At 39.6% G+C, this 20,975-nt stretch overlaps 1 protein-coding gene across 6 annotated transcripts in view; it reads right to left on the bottom strand.

Annotated features, from left to right (window-relative positions):
- The window catches only part of ERC1 (ELKS/RAB6-interacting/CAST family member 1), a 368,179-nt gene that overhangs the window by 235,982 nt on the left and 111,222 nt on the right, over nt 1-20,975 (bottom strand). For all 6 annotated transcript variants that reach the window (XM_067008464.1, XM_067008463.1, XM_067008466.1 and 3 more), the window contains 3 exons: nt 7,847-7,984; nt 6,445-6,585; nt 5,151-5,291 (listed from right to left, as the gene is read on the bottom strand). In XM_067008464.1, coding sequence (XP_066864565.1) covers nt 5,151-5,291; nt 6,445-6,585; nt 7,847-7,984 — 420 coding nt within the window. The remainder of the gene's footprint in view (nt 1-5,150; nt 5,292-6,444; nt 6,586-7,846; nt 7,985-20,975) is intronic.

Consider the following 20,975-nt stretch of genomic DNA (forward strand, 5'->3'; position numbering starts at 1 on the left):
CCCTTAAGACATTTTTTTAAAGTCAAAGGTTTTTTTCTTTTCAATAAGGCAATTTCCAATATAAATTAAGTTTAGAAACAGACATGATAATATAGTCAAATTCATTCAACATCTAGCAGAACTAAAAAAGCTGTATAAGACAGGTTTATTGTTAATTAAGATCCCTGTGATCTACTTTCAAATTCCTAGGCATAGGTAACTTATTGATTCCAGAAACAGTTACGTGCTAATGAAGAAAACTAAAGCTGATTCCCAAATATAAATTAATAAATTATTTTTATTATATTATTATTTTAGATTTTATTCTAAACAGAAAAATCCATACAAATACCTTCATAAAACAAGAATGAGTAGGCCTGTTCCATATGGGAAACTACTGTAACTTCAGTTCCAACATGTAAAAAACTCAGAAGTCATCACTACCATTCTTACAAGAAAAAGTTGAAAAACAGAAAATCAATGACTTTTCTAGGACCTATCAGAGAACTGAGGTCATAGGAAAAATTACCCCTCCAACATCAAGAGACACTGGCAAACCCACAGAGCTGAGCGAGATCTGCTCGCCTGGAGCAGAAACACTTAAGTGGTAATTTTAAGGAACTGCTGGGGGCTGAGTGTGGATGTACAAGCAAAAGAGCGAGAAAAGTCCCAGGGCCGGTGGTTTTAGGGAGGCCCATACTTTCATGGGCTTTAATCCAGGAACCACACCAGGGTCTCACAGTGAAGAGCCAACAAAAATCCCCTTGTGGTTCTGGCTGCAGGAGGGGAAGAGTAACACTTGTGAAATATGCCCAAAGCGTACTCTATCCAAGGACAGACCCTCCGGAGTAAAAATGTTAACAGAGCTTTATCCTACCTGAGGAAAAGGCATTTCTCCCACTCTAGCCCCTGCTAGTAAAAAATAAGACTCATCTATTTGACACAGATGTTGGAATTATCAGACAGGGAATTTAAAGTAACTATGATAAACAGCTCAAGGCACAGGACTTCCCTGGTGGTCCAGTGGTTAAGAATCCTCCTTCCGGTGCGGGGGACATGGGTTTGAACCCTGGTCAGGGAGCTAAGATCCCACATGCCACAGGGCAACTAAGCCCGCATGCCGCAACTACTGAGCCTCCACGCCTCAACTAGAGAGCCTGCATGCCACAAACGACAGAGCCCATGCGCTCTGGAGCCCGTGCACCACAACTAGAGAGCCCGCGCATCACAATGAAGATCCCGCGTGCCACAACTAAGACCCAACGCAGCCAAAAAAATAAATAAATAAAATAAATAAATATATTTTAAAAGTAGTTAAAGGCACTAAGGGGAAAAGGAGACAACACCGAAGAATAGAGGGGCAATGTAAGCAGAGAAATGGACACTCCAAGGAAGAATGAGAAGGAAATGCCGTATATTAAAAACATGTAAGATCTTGCTTATAATGTGGAATCTAAAAAAGGTGAACTCATAAAAGCAAAGGGTAGAAGGGTGGTTGCCAGGGGCTGGGGGTGGGGGAAATGGGAAGATGTTGGTAAAAGTGTACAAACTTTCAGTTATAAGATGAATAAGTCCTGAGGATCTAACATACAGGATATTGACTCTAGTTAACAATGTTGTGTTGCATACTTGAAATTTGCTAAGAGAATACATCTTAAAAAGTGTTCTCAACAACCTACGTGTCCATCAGTGGATGAATGGATAAGAAAATGTGGTATGTATACACACACAGGAATATTATTACTCAGCCATAAAAAAGGGGGAAAGTCTTTTCATTTGCCGCAATATGGATGAACCTTGAGAACGTGCTAAGTGAGATAAGTCAGACAGAGTAGATAAATATCATTATGATTGTACTTATATATGGAATCTAAAACAAAAACAAAAAGACCAAGCTCATAGATACACAGAAAAGACTGGTAGCCTGCCAGAAGTGGGGAGTCGGAGGGGCGACATGGGTGAAGGTACCAGAAGGTACACATGTCCAATTACCAGACAGTAAGTCCTGGGGACGTGATGTACAGCATGGTGACTATAAATACGTGCTGCATATGTGAAAGTTGCTAAGAGAATAAATCTTAAAAGTTCTCATCACAAGAAAAAAAATTTATAACTGTGTATACTAATGGACGTTCAATAGATTTACTGTGATGACGATTTTGCAATATATACCAATATTGAGTTGTTATGTTGTACACCAGAAACTAATAAAATGTTATATGTCAATTATACTACAGTTTTTTAAAAGTGTTCTCACCACACACATGAAAAAAGGTAACTATTTAAGGTCGATGAATGTGTTAATTAGCTTGATTGTGGTAACCATTTCACAATGCATACATAGATTCAAGCATCATGTTGTACACCTTAAATATATACAATTTTTGGCATTGAAAAGCTGAGGAAAAAGAAAAGAGTGAAAATGTATATTGCAAACTCTAGAGCAACCTATATTTAGGTTGGAGGAGGGCGTTGTGAGAGCAATATAATAGGAAAACATCACTAATTAATTAAAATGAACAGTTACAGTCGTCCAGAATGAAAGATGGGAAAATATGAAAAGTAAGAAGGCAATTAGTAGAAAAACAAGTAATAAATCAGAGTAGGGGGAAGCCACCAAGTCCTCTACCCAAAGGTAACTTTATTTTTTCTCATGAACCTAAACACAAAGTTTAAGAGATCATAAAAATGACCAGCTATAGAAGTATCATAACAAGGAGATTAAAAATAAAGAGAAAATACGGGATTGTCATAAATAGGCGAGTTTGGAATATTCGTGAATAACATTTATTACTCTTGACAGTTACTGCTCAGTTTCATAATCCTAAATACATCTAACAGTCTTACCTTCAATATTCCAGTATTAAATAGAAAATTACCTCCACTTATTTAGTGGGGGTGGGGGGGAGTCAATTACCAAATCTGAATTAGTTAATCTCAAAAAAAGTATTTTCCTACTTATTCAAAAGTAACTTTAAGCTACTGGATTTTCTTCCTTTCCTTAGCTTAATAATGTAACTTCATTTCTGGCATCCCCTAAATAGTGATGCATCACAAGGGGTTCATGCTGCACACACCCAATATATGGAAAAAGAACACCACCAAGTCTCAAGACTAGGCTGGGCCCCCTTTTCATCAGTAGCCACGTGAACTGGACCCTGTTACTCAGAGTTGGTAACTCAGAGATAATAAGTATGAAAGTGCTTTGAAAACTACAAACTGCCATATAAATATCAGAGAGGTATAAATCGATGAAATGGATAGTAAATACCTGTGCCAAATTCTAATATTCACCGGTATGGGTGACTATCACTGTTAAATTATCTCTTTCCAGAAAGCCTAATGCTAGTAGAAGAAAAATATCAGATAATTGAGATTTTTACATTGTGGTCTTACATTTCAACTATAAAGGAGCTGCATATTTTGATCTTACTCTGAATTGCCAATTTTCTAAGAGTATGGGAACTCTCAGGAGTAAAGTAAAATAGGATAAGAAAGCCAAGAGAATTAATCAAGGTATAAATGGTATTTTGAATTTTAGGAGATTATTACTCCACTGGTAAGTTATTCCATATGGACACTATAGAGTTTTCTACTATGCTATTATTTAAAGCAAAGCAAGAACAGTAATCAAGACAGTATGGTACTGGCACAAAAACAGAAATACAGATCAATGGAACAGGATAAAAAGCCTAGAGATAAACCCACGCACATATGGTCACCTTATTCTTGATAAAGGAGGCAAGAATATACAGTGGAGAAAAGACAGCCTCTTCAATAAATGGTGCTGGGAAAACTGGACATGTAAAAGAATGAAAGCAGAACACTCCCTAACACCATACACAAAAATAGACTCAAAATGGGTTAAAGACCTAAATGTAAGGCCAGACACTATAAAACTCTTAGAGGAAAACAGAGGCAGAACACTCTATGACATAAATCATAGCAAGATCCTTTTTGACCCACCGCCTAGAGAAATGGAAATAAAAACAAAAATAAACAAATGGGACCTAATGAAACTTAGAAGCTTTTGCACAGCAAAGGAGACCATAAACAAGACAAAAAGACAACCCTCAGAATGGGAGAAAATATTTGCAAACGAAGCAACTGACAAGGGATTAACCTCCAAAATATACAAGCAGCTCATGCAACTCAATATCAAAAAAACAAACAACCCAATCCAAAAATGGGCAGAAGACCTCAATAGACATTTCTCCAAAGAAGATATACAGATGGCCAACAAACACATGAAAGGATGCTCAACATCACTAATCATCAGAGAAATGCAAATCCAAACCACAAAGAGGTGTCACCTCACACCAGTCAGAATGGCCATCATCAAAAAATCTGCAAACAGTACACACTGGAGAGGGTGTGGAGAAAAGGGAACCCTCTTGCACTGCTGGTAGGAATGGAAATTGATACAGCCACTATGGAGAATAGTATGGAGGTTCCTTAAGAAACTAAAAATAGAACTACCATAAGACCCAGCAATCCCACTACTGGGCATATACCCTGAGAAAACCATAATTCAAAAATAGAGTCATGTACCACAATGTTCACAGCTTCTCTATTTACAATAGCCAGGACATGGAAGCAACCTAAGTGTCCATCAACAGATGAATGGATAAAGAAGATGTGGCACATATATACAATGGAATATTACTCAGCCATAAAAAGAAATGAAACTGAGTTATTTGTAATGAGGTGGATGGACCTGGAGTCTGTCATACAGAGTGAAGTAAGTCAGAAAGAGAAAAATAAATACCGTACGCTAACACACATATATGGAATCTAAGAAAAAAAAATGTCATGAAGAACCCAGGGGCAGGACAGGAACAAAGAGGCAGACGTAGAGAATGGACTTGAGGACACGGGGAGGGGGAAGGGTGAGCTGGGAAGAAGTGAGAGAGTAATGTTGACATATATACACTACCAAATGTGAAACAGCTAGCTAGTGGGAAGCAGCTGCATAGCACAGGGAGATCAGCTCGGTGCTCTGTGACCACCTAGAGGTGTGAGGTAGGGGGGGTAGGAGGGAGACGCCAGAGGGAGGGAGGGGACATGGGGACGTCTGTGTAGGTGCAGCTGATTCACTCTGCGGTGCAGCGGAAACTGAAAATTGATACATAAGTGAAGCAAAGCAAGAGGCCGGAGACGCGCTCTGTAACCTTTTTCAGCTGCGAGTCCATCTTCAGACACTCTTCCTTCTTCTGCTCCAAAGCAATTTCCAGTGTCTTCAGCCGCGAGTCCTTTTTCAGCCCCGCAGAAGCCAGGGAAGAAGCATGCTCTTTCAGATCCAAGAGTGAAGCCTAAAAGAAGCAACATACATCTAGAATAAATACTATTTATTAACAAAATGGAGATTTAAATTCTTAAATTTATTTCCCTGGTGGATTGTAGTTTCTTTCCATTAGCATATACTGACATATTTCCATTTCAAGAACATGAAATACAGAACAAAAACATTCGCTCTGGCTTTCAAGTCCTAACTGAAACAAAATGAATTCCCAAGAAATACCAACTGAATAGTGATTTAAACAGCTCTACCAATACATATCCATTCCCACAAAATAAATGGAAGTAGATCAAGCTTTGTGAATGTAAGCAGTCAACCTTAGTAGCTGCACTGACTTTTTTCTTCTCTTCTAATTTAGGAAGAAACATTCTATTAGAAACTTAAATTCCCATAAATGTTCCTAAAGTTATTAGAAAGAAAACCCTGAGAATGTCCCTAAAGCTCATGATTATCTGATCACAAGGCATTAGGCATTTTTGCTATTTAGGTGACATCGACAAGATTCTTCAGAAGTAAAATCAGGGCCTCGCTGGCGGCGCCGTGGTTGAGAGTCCGCCTGCCGATGCGGGGGACGCGGGTTCGTGCCCCGGTCCGGGAGGATCCCACGTGCCGCGGAGCGGCTGGGCCCGTGAGCCACGGCCGCTGAGCCTGCGCATCCGGAGCCTGTGCTCCGCAACGGGAGAGGCCACAACAGCGAGAGACCCGCGTACCACAAAAAAAATTTAAAAAAAGCAAAGTCAAAGTATATTAAGTCACCTAATTGGTCAACAATCATTTAAGATTTCTCTGCCAATGTTGAGGTGATCGTTAAGAGCTGCTGTAAATAGACTCCTCCTTGTGCATATTCCGTTCGTGTATCAGCTTCCTCACCATTAGCACAATATTTCTCCAAATGTAACTGGAGAAATACTGTTATTTTAGGATCTGTGAAATGTCATTAACAAGTAAGAAGCCAACTCATAACAGTTGGAAGAGGTAAGACTTAGGAAATAAATGATTCAATCTATTATATCTCTGCAAAGCTTCCTGAAATAATCCCTGCTATAAGAAGATTCTTTAAATCTTCCAACAGATCCTTTTTTAATATGCATTATGTAAACACCAACAACATATACACACAATGCACTGGCTAAGCAAACAAAGAATTCCATTTTGGTGATCTTGACCTCTTTCTCTGAGAGGTCGCCTTGCAGTACGCTGACTTTTTCTTTCAGGTCTTTAAGATCTTTTTTGTAGTTATCAATTTCCTCCTGCTTTTCTCGCTCATCTCGGTCCCGCTGGTCCTTTAAGCGTTCGATTGTCCGCTCCTGATAAGAGAGCACATCAATACATGAGAAAATTCCTTTCATACTTCTATCATATGACTGCAGTTCAGCTTCTAGCTGATAAAATTTCACACTTCCATCCTCCATTCAAAAGACAGTGATAGGTCGTTAATAATTTACCTTTTAAAGAATTCAACCTTCCAACCTATCTTGCCCTAATATACATCTGGTTTTGTTCTTTTGATTCCCCTAGGTTTCTTTTCCTATGATCTTAATTAGTATTAGATGTCCCTAGAGTATTCTTTTGGAATAATCTCATTTATTCAAATCCCAAGCAACAAAACACTTATACATGTACCCTAAGGACAATAAGTAGCAAATATTTCTTTTCTATATACAATTCACATGTTGCCTAGAAAGCAATGGAAACAACTCACAACTCACACAGCAAAAAGGAGGAGGTTGGAGAGATGATGATTTGTTGAGCTTAAAGCATAAAGAAGGATAAAGAAAAGAGAAACCATTAAAACTTCTGTCAACAGATACTCAGGAAGTTTGAAAGTTGAAGCAATTTAAGTATATTTATGGGTATTATTTCTGAATATATTCGGGGATCAAGCCTTGATCCCTGGACAGGAAGCCTGAAACATTCTGAGTCCAAGAAGCTTAAGGGACAGTAACCCTATTCCTTAAAGAAAAAATAATAATAAGAAGAAGAATCTAACTAAAATGCCCCACCAAGAGTCCTTAAACCTCCTCCAAGACATGAACACTTGTCATGTTGGACCACTTCTTTAGTCAACCATTCCTGAGAAAACTAGGTTTGCTCATGAAGGCAAAATGAAGTGCCAAGGCCACGACTGGAAAAACAGCAAGTACACTGTATTAATAAGTAACCCCCACAAATATATCAGATCCCAATGCGGCACACAGTAAAAGCGAACTAACGTTGCCTCCTGATGGTCAGTGTCTGACATTCCCACAGCACCGAATTCTAGCTGACCACACACATAAAAAGAAGACAGTAAACAGGGAGCACGTGGCTGGTGCTTTAGAAACGTCAGCCACTGCCCTCCAGTACGGAATCCATCCTGCCTAGCAACTGATGCTTAAATTGGCAACGACAAAACGAATCTTCTTTCCCTTACACTGGGTACGTCAGCAACGGTACAGGCAGCTCTTTTCCCTTGTGCCAAAGCGACTTCTTCTGTCTTCTCTATCAAGCCTCATCACTAGAGTGATTTTCAGATTAAGGAGAAAGCAGAAGAAAGGCATCTGTGAGGGGTCTGAGCCAGTCACCCACCTTCTCGGCAAGGGCCTCCTCCAAAGTAGTCAAGGCGGTGTCGGTGTTGGTGGTGTCAGCCTGCAGGGATTTGACTCGCTCCTTCAAGCTGCTCATCTGCTTTTCCTTATCTCTAAGCTGCTCTTGGAGATTTTCAATCTGAGTTGTGCACACACATTTAAGGGGGAAAAAAAAGGACATTAAGAGAAATACAAACAGTCACAATAAAAATCATTTTAAGTTGGAAACAGGTAAATCAGGGTCGTCAGTGTGTGCTCTGTAGAAATAATTCAACTCTAAGGGTCTTAGAACTTCATGCAAAGCTTTAAACTGAGAATTTATAGCCAGAAGAGAGGAAAGACATACACATGGGTATGGTCATACATGCAGAGTCATAAATCTCTAAAAAGAAATAAGGAAAATAGCTAGGGAGAAAAGACCCAACATATAGGGATGGGGATAAAGGGTCTTAAGACCTACAGAGAGGAAAGCCATGAGAAACTGGATTACTTCCAAAGCAACAGCGTAAATGCCCAGAGATTCCTTTAAAAAATGCTGAGGGAGGACAGCAAATTGAACAGCTGGACGCTAAGAAAAACAAATCAGCCGTAAAAACGGAAAACTGTTCTTAAATGCTAGTGTTCAAGTTAGGTTTTTATATCATCTTTTATTTGAACAGCAAGCATTTTCGATGAAATTTATTATTACAGTTATTCATTCCTTCATATACACTAGTAGGCATTCATTTACTCAAAAAACTATTGGTGAATTCTCTATTATATGCCAGGCACTAGTGACACAAAGAAAAATGAACAGACCCATTTTCATTATAAGATGGGAAGAGACTTTATGTAGCTGAATCCAAGCTATGGATGGGCTTCCGTGCCATCCTAATGAGCACACATTTTAGTCTAGACAGATGGGAACTATTAGGGACTTTTAAGCAAAAAAATGGTCCGGTCAGTTCTGTATTTCAGACTGATAATTCTGATAGCTGTGGAGAAGATATTCAATATCTAAGGGGAGTTACATAGAGACATGAAAACAGCTAGGAGATCGTATCAATTCAGGTAAGAGAGTTTGGAAACTAAATGAGCTAAGAGAGATGGAAAATAGGGGATGGGTTTGTGAAACAGCGTGGAAACAGCGTATTATCACTAGGGAGACTGCCATACACACAATGAAAAATAGTAAGCAAAAATATGGAGGAACTGTACAGAGATATTCTTAATAAGCAAAAGGAAAATAAGTAAGACAACTATTCTAAAACTCACAAACTTCATTCTTTCATTCAGCTACGTGCCAGGCAGTTTTCTAGGTATTGAGGATATAGAATTAATCCAAACAGACAAAAATCCCTACCCTCAAAGAGCTTAATCCTAATACGGTAGACAAGGAATGAATGAATGAAATGAACATAGTATGTAGGATGGTGATAAATCCTACAGAGAAAAATGAAGCAGGAGAATATAATATCATCGTCTACTCCTGAACTAGCTGGTTTATTTCACATGGCTTTCAAAAAGCAACATGAATGTCACCTGCTTTGGGGCGACTTTCTTGCTCTTACCGCCATGACAACAAGGTGACCACAGTCTGTATGCCGTCACACACGAGTACAGCATCGATCTAGACACACACACACACACACACACGTCCCCCATCCTTTTCTCTAGCTATACATTTATCTCCATTCTTCCACCTCTCTATACATTATAACACGAATCTCCAACCATACTGTTATTTCTCATTCTATACACATCTCCACAAACAGACTGGATCTTACTCCTCTACCCCAGCTTTGTATCTTCACATCTGGCACACATCAGGTCTATAATAAATATTGGTTTATTAGTCAGTAAGTAACACATAAGCTTGGACTTTTATAAACTGTATTTAGGCATACACATAAACTTCTGCCAAGAAAAGAACCACAAAAGAACCTAAATCCAACCTTCAAGTAATTCCTGCATCACTCAATTTAATATAAGCTCTTTAAGGGTCTGTTTCATTCCCAGCAGCCCCTTCCAAGGGGAAGAAAAAAGGTCCCTCTCTACAGTCCATGAGAATTCCACAGCAGAACAAATAAGCTAAGTGAAAAGTTTCAGTGAACTCAGAATAGGGAACCATGAGTACTGTAAGGCTTGGATTTTCACTCTTTAACAAAGGAAGAACCCTACAGGTGAACCACTGAAATTGGCTCCAGTCTTTTCTATGCCAATAAAGTCCAAAGCATACTGTGAGAGAAAAGACCATCACACATGAAAAGCATTATTTTTCTTTAGTTTAATCAGACACTCCTATTAGAATCTCATATGGATCGATACTTAGGTAAATTCACAACCACTAAAGAGATTTTGCCACTTAAAAATCTAGTACCCACAACATACAGAAGGCGAGGCCCTGGCGTCTACATGCTTAACCAGCTGTGTGGGTCATCCTAGTTGCTGACATACAAACCTTATACGAAAAAGAAAAAAAAGATACCATCATTCTGTTGATTAGACTTTTTTTTTACCAAGAAAGAGCAGTACAACCACCTTTTCTAAAAAATAAAATGCCATAGAACCAACCAAGTTTTACATACAAGAAACCAGAGATTTGTTTTATGAGCCCATCTAATATACAAACAGCCCTTACATGCATAATAAGGATTCTACCCTTCTTTCTCCTCCATCATCAGCATCTAAGAAAAAATTAAGACGTTAACTGTTAACAAATCCACTTGTATAATTTGTATGTAGTCCAACTATTAAAGGGATCCATTATTCTTTGCCAGCAAAAACAAAAAAACCCAAACCAACCAACTGACTTTTCCTGATATACTCACAGGTGGAGAAGCTGCTACACCAGGTAACATCCCCACTGACAAGTTCTCCCTAAGCTACTTTCTTAGCCAATTACCCGGCTGCCTAAACTGTTGAGCTGGAGGGGAGGAGGAGGACGGCTATTCCTGGAGAGCAGAAATAGCCATTCCACGGTGAAGAAAGGGCAGCGCTCACTAGAGCTGTCTCCTTTGGGCAAGCTGCTATCGGCAAGGAAGACTTCCAGCAGACGCAGGTATGTGCAAACCAGCTGCGAGAGCATTAACCCAAAAGAGGCTCTGTGTGGTGTGTGGGAGGATGGATGTGTACAAAGCACTCTCCGTTTACCCTGCATCACGATGGACAGTAGCTGAATCCTACTGAGAACTCCTGTTATATATCCTCACTTTGGTTGTGACTCAACATCGTGATTTTGTGATCAAGGCTCTCTGGGTTCAGACACGTTGCTAACCAAGGGGTGAATGAATGCTACCATATTAATCTTGCCATCATTCTCTTCTTTTAACTAACCCAATATAGAGGCTGTGAAAACTGTTCACCCTAATAGTCCCATATCACACCATTTCAGTATTTACTATGCAATTTCTATAACATATATATATGTGGAAATCCCATTCTATACCAAGTTCAATTATCCACAGGATTTAAAATATACTATTTACAAAAGCTTTGAATATAACAGCTAAGAGAAAAACTGGATCAGTTATGCACATACTTGACTATTAATGATAAAGATGACTGTTTCAGAATCATGCTAAGTGTAAAAATACTCCTTTAAATGTGCTCAGAATATCTACCCCCCCAAAAAGAGGAAAACTTTCCATTTTGTAGAAACAGAAACCACAGAATCCCTAAAATGGCAATATGATAAAAACAACAGAAATTACTCGTGATGGGGGTGGTGGAGGAGGCGGAGGCAGTGGTGACACGCGGGGCCGCTAACACGTAGGGAGTGTGGTATGTGCCAGGCACTGTTTTCAGAAATCTATGTATAACAACTATTGAAGCTCCACCACAAGACTATAATTATTAGGCAATCTAGCTCCAGAATTGTACTCTTAATCACTGTGCTATAAATAATATGTCCTATGATGGGGGGGGAAACAAGAAAGAAAAGAAGAATCACACAAAGATGTCTCAAGCACCTTTCCATAAACAACTCCTTGTTATTAATTAGTGCCCATCAATCAACACGCTGTTATTACTACAGTCACATGTGAAAACACTCTCCCCTACAGAAGCAAAGAAGGAAGGGTGGAGGCACCAAACCACTGCCGACGCAGAAGAGCACCCTTCATGTCCTTCCGTGCACAGTCAAACATAACACACTAAAGCTGGAGGGCAGAACCAAAGGTACTTGATATCGGGATCAATATCATGATAGCATTAGGGCAGCCTGTGTCGCCTTTCAGGGGCCAGAAGGAGGCTAGTGTATTTATACTCATGGACTAAGGGGCACTTCACAATAGCTAAAAAAGCTTCTCTTCTTTTACTTTAATAACATACTTAATAATATTGAAAATTAATAAAAAATTGTTGCAGAAAATGATGCATTTTATAATTCTATGCGCTCTTCCTACTTTATGCATAACCGATCTGTATTAAGAAGAAATCGTTAAGCAGCTATTAACGTGTATTCAATTTCTGCTGAGTAAAATTGTGTAGAGATCGAAGGAACTGGTGTTTATTCTATATATGTGTCCCTGGCGATAAATAGGCAGGGGGAGGGTCAATCAGGTTTATACATACAGCCTAAAATCATAGAGAAGAACTAAGAGTGAAGAATTCATGAAGGAAACACTTTTTAAATAACTATTTAGAGAAAGAAGGCGTTTTCCTTAAAATGACCTCTGTAACTAGAGTATAACTCTGTTAACTGGGCTAGAAAGAAAATAGAAATTATTATTACATTATATAGAGCCTTTCTTCTCCATACAATTTTTATTTTACAAAGAGAGAAAAGCTGATGAAAGAGGAGGAAGGCTAACGCAGAATGCACGCTGCGCGTGACACCAGCTCCACTGGCACAGATTTCTTAACAGCTTTTGTTTTGGTTTTTATCAGCATTGCCAGTTGTCAGAAACTATCATGGTTCAACGTGGGTGATTTATTCCTAGTCAAGCGGAACTGATTACTCTGCTGCTGAGGCCCTAATCACTGAGCAAACGTAGAAGGGACTTCCGATAGGATGTAGTTCTAAGGACAAGAAATCCCAAAATACTTCTTGCAGTCACCTAGCTACTTGGAACATCATTTAAAGGAAATAATTTTTTTTTTGATGATGCCTCCACACTTGTTCTAAGCAGCCATCAGTGTCAAATGTATTGTGGAAAGCAAGTTACTCAGAAAGGCTCTGACTTTTACCTTCTTACCTCTCAGTATCAGTGGTAAAAGTACAGTCTGGGGCTTCCCTGGTGGCGCAGCTGTTGAGAGTCCGCCTCGCCTGCCGATGCAGGGGACGCGCGGGTTCGTGCCCCGGTCCGGGAAGATCCCACGTGCCGCGGAGCGGCTGGGCCCGTGAGCCGTGGCCGCTGAGCCTGCGCGTCCGGAGCCTGTGCTCCGCAACGGGAGAGGCCACAGCAGTGAGAGGCCCGCATACCGCAAAAAAAACTCCCAAAAAAACAGGTACAGTCTGGATGAACTGGTCATAATCAGCTGGCAAAAGAGACCTACAGTAATCAATGGAATCTAAAAAGGAAAAATTCACTATGTCCCCTGATCTACGCAATTGTTTGTCTACCATCCTGCAGGCCTGTGAAATACACTAACAAGGCACAACTATACTTTACCAAAATGATCAGGTTTGCCCAGACTGCACTGGCCTCTAAATTTTACTTGTCCACTTATGTGTTTCCAATGATTAGAGGATACAAGAGTTAACAAAGTCATGTGGAACTCTAAGCAGTGTTTTAAACACAATTTAGGCTGTTAAAACTCCCACATCCATATTCTCGATTACTGCTTAGGGTCTTGAATAAGCCCAGCAAAGATTCTGGGTGACAACCAATTACTTCTGTGGTTGAGTTTCCCTCCCAATTGTGTTATTCTCTCATCATATGAGTAATGGACGGATTACCGTGATGAATAAATAGCTAGCTATGTCCCACTGGGCAAGTTACTTGCTCTTTCTAATTACTTAACTACAAGACAAAGACCACTAATATTCCTTTCAATTCTAAAATACAACTGTATTCTTATGATGGGAAAGATGAGAACGTTTAAAAAGTAATAAACTTCAGCAGAGTACTACTGTATTTTATCTTAAAAACTGTTCAAATTGAACTATACAGGAAGTATAGGTATGACCTTTAGGCAAATACAGAGTCCATTGCTCTGGTCAGATTTTATTAATTGCTGGGAGGGAAAGTTAAGTTCCTTGATAGACTGGCTCATGGTACAGATGATGGAACTAGGACCTCTTGAATTAAAATAACTCGATAATAGGAAGCAAAAGCTGGTGAGACCAAAGGTCACTGCTAGTCAAGATCTGCTTGGTAGACAGTTAAGGAAATGGCTCAAATGCTTCTTTTTATATCTGGTAGGCATATATAAAAACTTGACGGATATTCATATGCTAAAATTGCTCAAAAAAAAAGAGGACCCATAAATCCGTAGTGGCTGTCCTTCTGAAACAGCGGCTATGATGAGACTGAACTTAGGACCTCAATTCACATCTGTACAAATGGCACCCCTTGAAGCTGTACAGTAACAGTAGATGGAACACTCTTAGATCTAATAGTTCACTACATTTTAGTGATGAGAGAACTCAGTATTTTTAAGTAACTAATTAAAGCAGACACACTAGGCTTAGTTTCTGCCCATCCCCCACAAAGAACCACTATTCTCTGTATTACTTATTACCAACAACCAAGTTGGGAAAAATCCAGTACATAACAATAGAAGTCTAGCTAAATTAAATATGCTCTATCAACCATTACACTTCATATACTTGATGATTAATTAAGGATATGCCAACTTTATTATATAATGTTACATGCAGAAGAAAAGTTATCAAAATGTACCATATTATCCCAATTTGAAGGAAAAGTTTATTTTTACATTGAATTTTCCTTGTTATACCTTCTCCACATTTTTCAAATATTCAGAATGGACATACATCATTTCAGTGATAATGACAAAAGCAATAATTTTCTAACTCCTATCTGAGAAATCTTAGGATTTACAAGAAATATGATTAGGATCATGATAAGAGAGATTCTCCTAACATATGCACTTACCAACACGGGAAATCTCTAGGGGTTTCTGTGGGACATGTGAGCATGTCTATGTAACCCACACCTTCTGCAGGTTCATACTGTGGGACCAAACCAAGCTGTCAGAGACCTGGGGGGGGTTTCTGCAATGCCAAAGAAAGACTGAGAGATGACAAATGAATCCAGAGAAACCAAGACTTTCAAAACCTATTTGAAATATAAGGTCCAGAGGAAACAGCAATAGGATGCTTCACATATTTTAAGTCTAAATTCAAGTTCATCTCACTAAATTTTTATTTTAGCCAGGCGTACTTTTATGGCCTGAAGGAAGCTAACGTGTACTGAAAGTCAATCCTAGTGTGACAAGGCTGGGTCTCCCAAGAAGCAGACCTTGAGACCGATTTTACTGATCAAGAAATTAGAGGGTGCTCTTGGGATCAATACCAGTGGAAAGGAAGCGGGGGGTGGGGGGGGCATGACGGTGCAGAGGGAGAAATTAGGCTGCCATGAAGTCCCGAAGGATTCAGACAACCCCATGGGGAGCTCTGAATCTGCGATGACCCTTCAGAGTTGCCCCAAGTCAGGGCAATGGATTCAAGCCCTTGTACCCTACAAGGATCAATCACTGGATACCAATGGGAAGGGATGTGGCCTTGTACAAGGTAGGCCTCTTTAGCCAAGGCCATCTCCACAGGGGACGCTTCCAGCACCTGGGGGATACACCCTTCAACCCTCAGGGGGGATCTGGGTCACTCATCACAGCATCCATTATACCCAGCAGCTATGTACGCTCTTTCTAGTTAAATAATATTTAACATGAAAGTGTAACTGCCCTCAATTTATGCTGTATTTGAACCATATACATAATTTTATGGCTTTGTAAAACCTAGAGACCCTTGTATCCCAACTTGATTGTTTCACCAATGGTGGGCATTTAGAAGCAGGAGTTCAGGGATGGCCTTTAAGGTGTGTCTGACACCCCATTCCACACAAATGAGCCATGTGCATTTTTACATGAAGAGCACCCACAGGTTTCATCAGATTGTCAAAAGGGTAGGAGAAAAGTTAAAAATCATTAATTAGTGGCATTCTTTTCAAATACCCGCAATATTTTCCAAAACGAATAGCCACTTCACTTAAAATTGCTTGCTTAAAATAGCTGTTTTACAAAGATGCTGCATTACCAAATTTGCTGTGTTAAGAGTCCGGCCTGGTTGGGATGCAGGGAGAATAGATCCAAACAACAGTTCCTCACCTATATGCAATGGAAGCCCAAGAATCTTGTTAAATTTAGTAAATTCCCCTTGGTCAACTTGAATGATTTTTCTAACCTGAAAACCCCCTGTAGGAAAAAAAAAAGTGTTAGGAGAAAAAAGTAAGGAGGCCTGGCAATTACAGGAAGATAAAACAGATAAAGGACAAAATACATGCCTGATGCTGGAAGCTATTTTCTGGTGAGGGTGTACACATAGGTATGGCAGAGAGAAGGAAGAACACAAAAAGCTACTTCATCGAAGTTTGATTTAATAACTTCTTCAGGAGATTAATTATTTCAACTTCTCAACTAGAGTTGACAGGCACCTAGGCGTCTATCCAAACAGGCATTCCCACAGGTGAGAATGCAATGCAAGTTAATTCACGCCAAATTATAAGCAGTTTTAAGCAGAAGAAAATGTTAACTGTGCTTCAAAACTTTGATCAAGCATTTTTTTTCCCCAAATCCTTTGCCCCTTTCTAAATACTTATCTATGTAATATTTGTACTGTGACAAGTTTCTGCTACAAGGTCTCCTGAAAGACTACTAAGAACAACCTTTGTCCCAAAAGGAATCTGACCCTTCCATATTGACTTGTTAATTACCATTTTTCAAGTTTAAAATATGTTTTCAGTCAAAACAGATGTCAGGGCACTCCAAACTGCAAGACTCTGAGAATATTAATATGGCATACGATCAATAGAAAATGGATACATTACATAAATCCTCAAATTATTCATGAAGCAACTTAAAAGTCCAAAGAAATGATGTTTTAATAAGAGTCAAAATTACTTGTGTGTTATACAAAGCATTACACTATAAGCCTTTGAATGCTTCTTGTTTATATTATACCCTAGCGCTTGAAAATAAAGCATTTATCCAAAGGCTATGCTCTCTCAGGTCCATTCCTATTGCCTCCGTGATAATGGTAGTAGAACAAGTTTCTACATCTCTCCAGGTGAAAAATACAAGGCTCTTTAAAAACACATCCACTCTTATCCCAGGAATGCCAGATTGATTCACCATACAAAAATCAATCAATACAATGCACCATATTAATAAAGAACAGAAATCACATGATCATCCCAATAGCTACAGAAAAAGCATTTGACAAAATCCAACACCTCTTCATGATAAAAAACACTCAATAAACTAGGAATAGAAGGGAACTTCCTCAACTGGATAGAAGGCATCTGTAAAAAACCCAGTTAACATCATACTTAAGGTGAAAAATGAAAACCTTTCCCCTAAGATAAAGAACAAGACAAGGATGTCCACTCTCACCACCTCTATTCATCATAATACTGGACAATTAGGGACGGGCAATTAGGGAAGAAAAAGAAATAGAAGGCAGCCACGTTGGAAAGAAAAGGTACAACTACCTCTATTTGCAGATGGCATTAGCTTATACATAGAAAATACTAAAGAATCCACTAAAACACCATTAAAGATAATAAACCAATTTAGCCAAATTTCAAAACACAAGACCAATAAACAAAAATCACTTGTATGTCTTTACGCTAAAAATAAATAATGTAAAAATGAAGTAAAGAAAATTCCATTTACAATAGCATCAAAAATAATAAAATATTTAGGAATAAATTTAAAGAACTGCAAGGCTTGTAAACTGAAAACTACAAAACATCAATGAAAGAAACTAAAAACAACCTAAATAAGTTAAAAGACATCCTGTGCTGATCAACTGAAAGACCTGATGTTGGGGGAGGTTTACTTCTTTTTCTGGACTCCCCAAAGCCAAAACGGTCTTGAAAAGGAACAAAGGTAGAGGATTCACAGTGTCCAACATCAAAACCTACTACAAAGCTACAGTAGGGCTTTCCTGGTGGCAAGGTGGTTGAGGGTCCGCCTGCCGATGCAGGGGACGCGGGTTCGTGCCCCGGTCCGGAAGATCCCACGTGCCGCGGAGCGGCTGGGCCCGTGAGCCATGGTCGCTGAGCCTGCGCGTCCGGAGCCTGTGCTCCACAACGGGAGAGGCCACAACAGTGAGAGGCCTGTGTAACACACACACACACACACACACACATACACACACAAATAATAATAATAATAATAATAATAATAAAGAAAGGAAAGGGAAAATTCTAATGCCTAAGTATATTAAGTTTCCAACTTAAAATCCAATTAGGGCCTGACCTGCTCTTCTTTCAACTTAGCTTCATTAACAGCTGGCTTGTGATTTAAAAATAATATTTAGAAAACATTACAATTAATCCCTATTCAAAATAAAAGCACAGTTTTTAAAATATTAATTTTCTCAGAATAAATTAGTAAATATTGTTTTCAATGATAAAATATATTCTTTCCATTTTATGATATGGAAAAAGTGAAGAAACTAACATGTCCTTAAGTCAAGACTCTACAGCAAACAAATAGAGTATATAAAGAACCTATTCTTTCTGACTTCCTACCGAAAACATAATAACAGGAGACTTAAAGAACCAATCTAGGACCACAAAAAGGGAAAACTTTCTAATTCAATTATCAGTTAGCTTTCTGCTAGTGATAAATCTATACTCTAAATACCAAAACCTAGGAAACTGGAGATGCAGGCAAGGTGAAGTAAAGAGAAGTTACAGAGGCATAGAAGGGAAAGATGATAACGTCTGCATCAGCAAATTAAACTCCAAGCTACAGTACCATTTATAATCAATCAAGCAAGAAGCTGTACAATTTTAACACAGATTTTGAATGCAGCTCAGATTCAAATGCTCGATTACATTTTCCAGGTCACTGATTTATTATAAAGATAAGAAATTTACTGTAACACAAAACTACTTTAAACCATAAGGGAGAGCCCTGGAAAGGAGAGGCCAGTGCTAATCCCATTGTACTGCATGCTTGGCCATCTGCTATTGTCTCATTTCATCCTCTGAGCACAGGACTATCCCCGTGCATACAAATACATATACTACCTAGAAAGCTGGAAGGCTATGGGCAGGCAGTGGTGGCCCAGACAGAGCCAAATTCAGTCCAGAGTATGTGATTCACAATCCAGCCATTATCAAAGCTGCTACCATTTTCAGAAAACAAGGATTTTTAATGCATATTTAATATGCCAAAGTAATACATTGTTTCCTGGTATTCTCCTTAAATATTAAAATAGTTAAATATTACTTAAATTTACAACTATAAGTAACATTTGTGAGAAAAATGATAGAGAATACAGATGCCAAGAACAAGGAGAGGATGAAAGCAGAGTCACCATCTGCTCTTCCTTATGGAATAAGTGTCTAAATCAAGAAGCAAAATAGGGACCTTGCTGGTAGTGCAGTGGTTAAGAATCCGCCTGCCAATGCAGAGGACACGGGTTCGAGCCCTGGGAAGATCCCACGTGCCATGGAGCAAATAAGCCCGTGCACCACAACTACTGAGCCTGCGTGCCACAACTACAGAAGCCCACGAGCCTAGAGCCCATGCTCCACAATGAGAGAAGCCACCACAATGAGAAGCCCGCGCACCGCAACAAAGAGTAGCCCCTGCTCGCCGCAACTAGAGAAAGCCTGCACGTAGCAACGAAGACCCAACGCAGCCAAAAATAAATAAATTTTTTTTTAAAAAAAAAGAAGAAGCAAAGTAGGTTAAGTGTTCCATAGAATTAAGACATGTCTCCAGGGACTTCACTCATGGTCCAGTGGTAAAGAATCCTCCTTACAATGCAGGGGATGCTGGTTCAATCCCTGGTCAGGGAACTAAGATCCCACATGCCGCAGGGGCAACTAAGCCCATGCGCCACAACTGCTGAGCCCACGTGCCACAAACTATAGAGCCCACGAGCTCTGGAACCTGCGCGCCACAACTACAGAGCCCATGCGTCCTGGAGCCTGTACACCACAGCTAGAGAAGAGAAAACCTGCCGCCACAACTACAGAGAAGCCCACGCGCTGCAATGAAAGACCCTGCGTGCCTCAATGAAGATCCCACGTGCTGCACCTAAGACCTGATGCAGCAAAAGTAAACTTAATTAATTAATTAATTAAAAAATAAAAAGACATGTCTCCAGGAAAATCTCAAGTTCCACCTGTAAGGTTATACTTCAATATATCACCGCAGGTAAATTTCTAAAGTTTCTGATGGAAAATCTTCAGGGCTAGGGGAAAGAAAAATTGAATTCTACTTATTAGTTTCCTAAACAAACTAATAGGATAATAAAGATGAGTACATTCTCTGAAAACCTTCTCATTATGTAAGAAATGGGAATAATTTTCCCAGAGACCAGGTAATATGAGAGATCATAATAAGAAAGAAAAGGCATTGAGAGACAGAGCTCTACCAGAAATTTTTAGGAATCCGTATTACAAATGTATAAGTACAGAGGTGAAATTCCAGGGCGTGACCCTCTGCAAAGGACACTATTCCCCTTTTTCGTTCACACAGCTCTCTCCGCTTGGGACGTCTTACCCCTTCCGCATCTGCCTAGCAAACTTTCACACACCTTTAAGACTCGACTGCTAAGCCTTCTCTTAGACTCCTTTCACACAGGTCGAATCTGGAATGCCTTGCTTTGTGCCCACTGTACACCATTTGTACGGTAACTTCTTTACCTGCTACAACCCTGAGACTCTGAGAGCAGAAACCATCCTGTCTGTGTACTTAGCACAGTGCCAGGTGCACAGCAGAAGGCACTGTTGACTGCATGAATGAGACAGCTGAGGACGCCTGGGAAGACTGGGACGCCCACAAGAACATAAAGTGACTGTGCAACTATAAATGTACTCAGTAAGGGGGGAAAGGAGAGAAGCCAAGGAGATTCCAGTGTATACAAATAGACACACTGCTTAGAAAGCTAGGCCAGCGTGTACATCATCATGGGGCTCACATCACCCTAAGAAGGAATT

Source organism: Kogia breviceps, chromosome 12 (genome assembly GCF_026419965.1).
Source record: "Kogia breviceps isolate mKogBre1 chromosome 12, mKogBre1 haplotype 1, whole genome shotgun sequence".
Classification (NCBI taxonomy): domain Eukaryota; kingdom Metazoa; phylum Chordata; class Mammalia; order Artiodactyla; family Physeteridae; genus Kogia; species Kogia breviceps.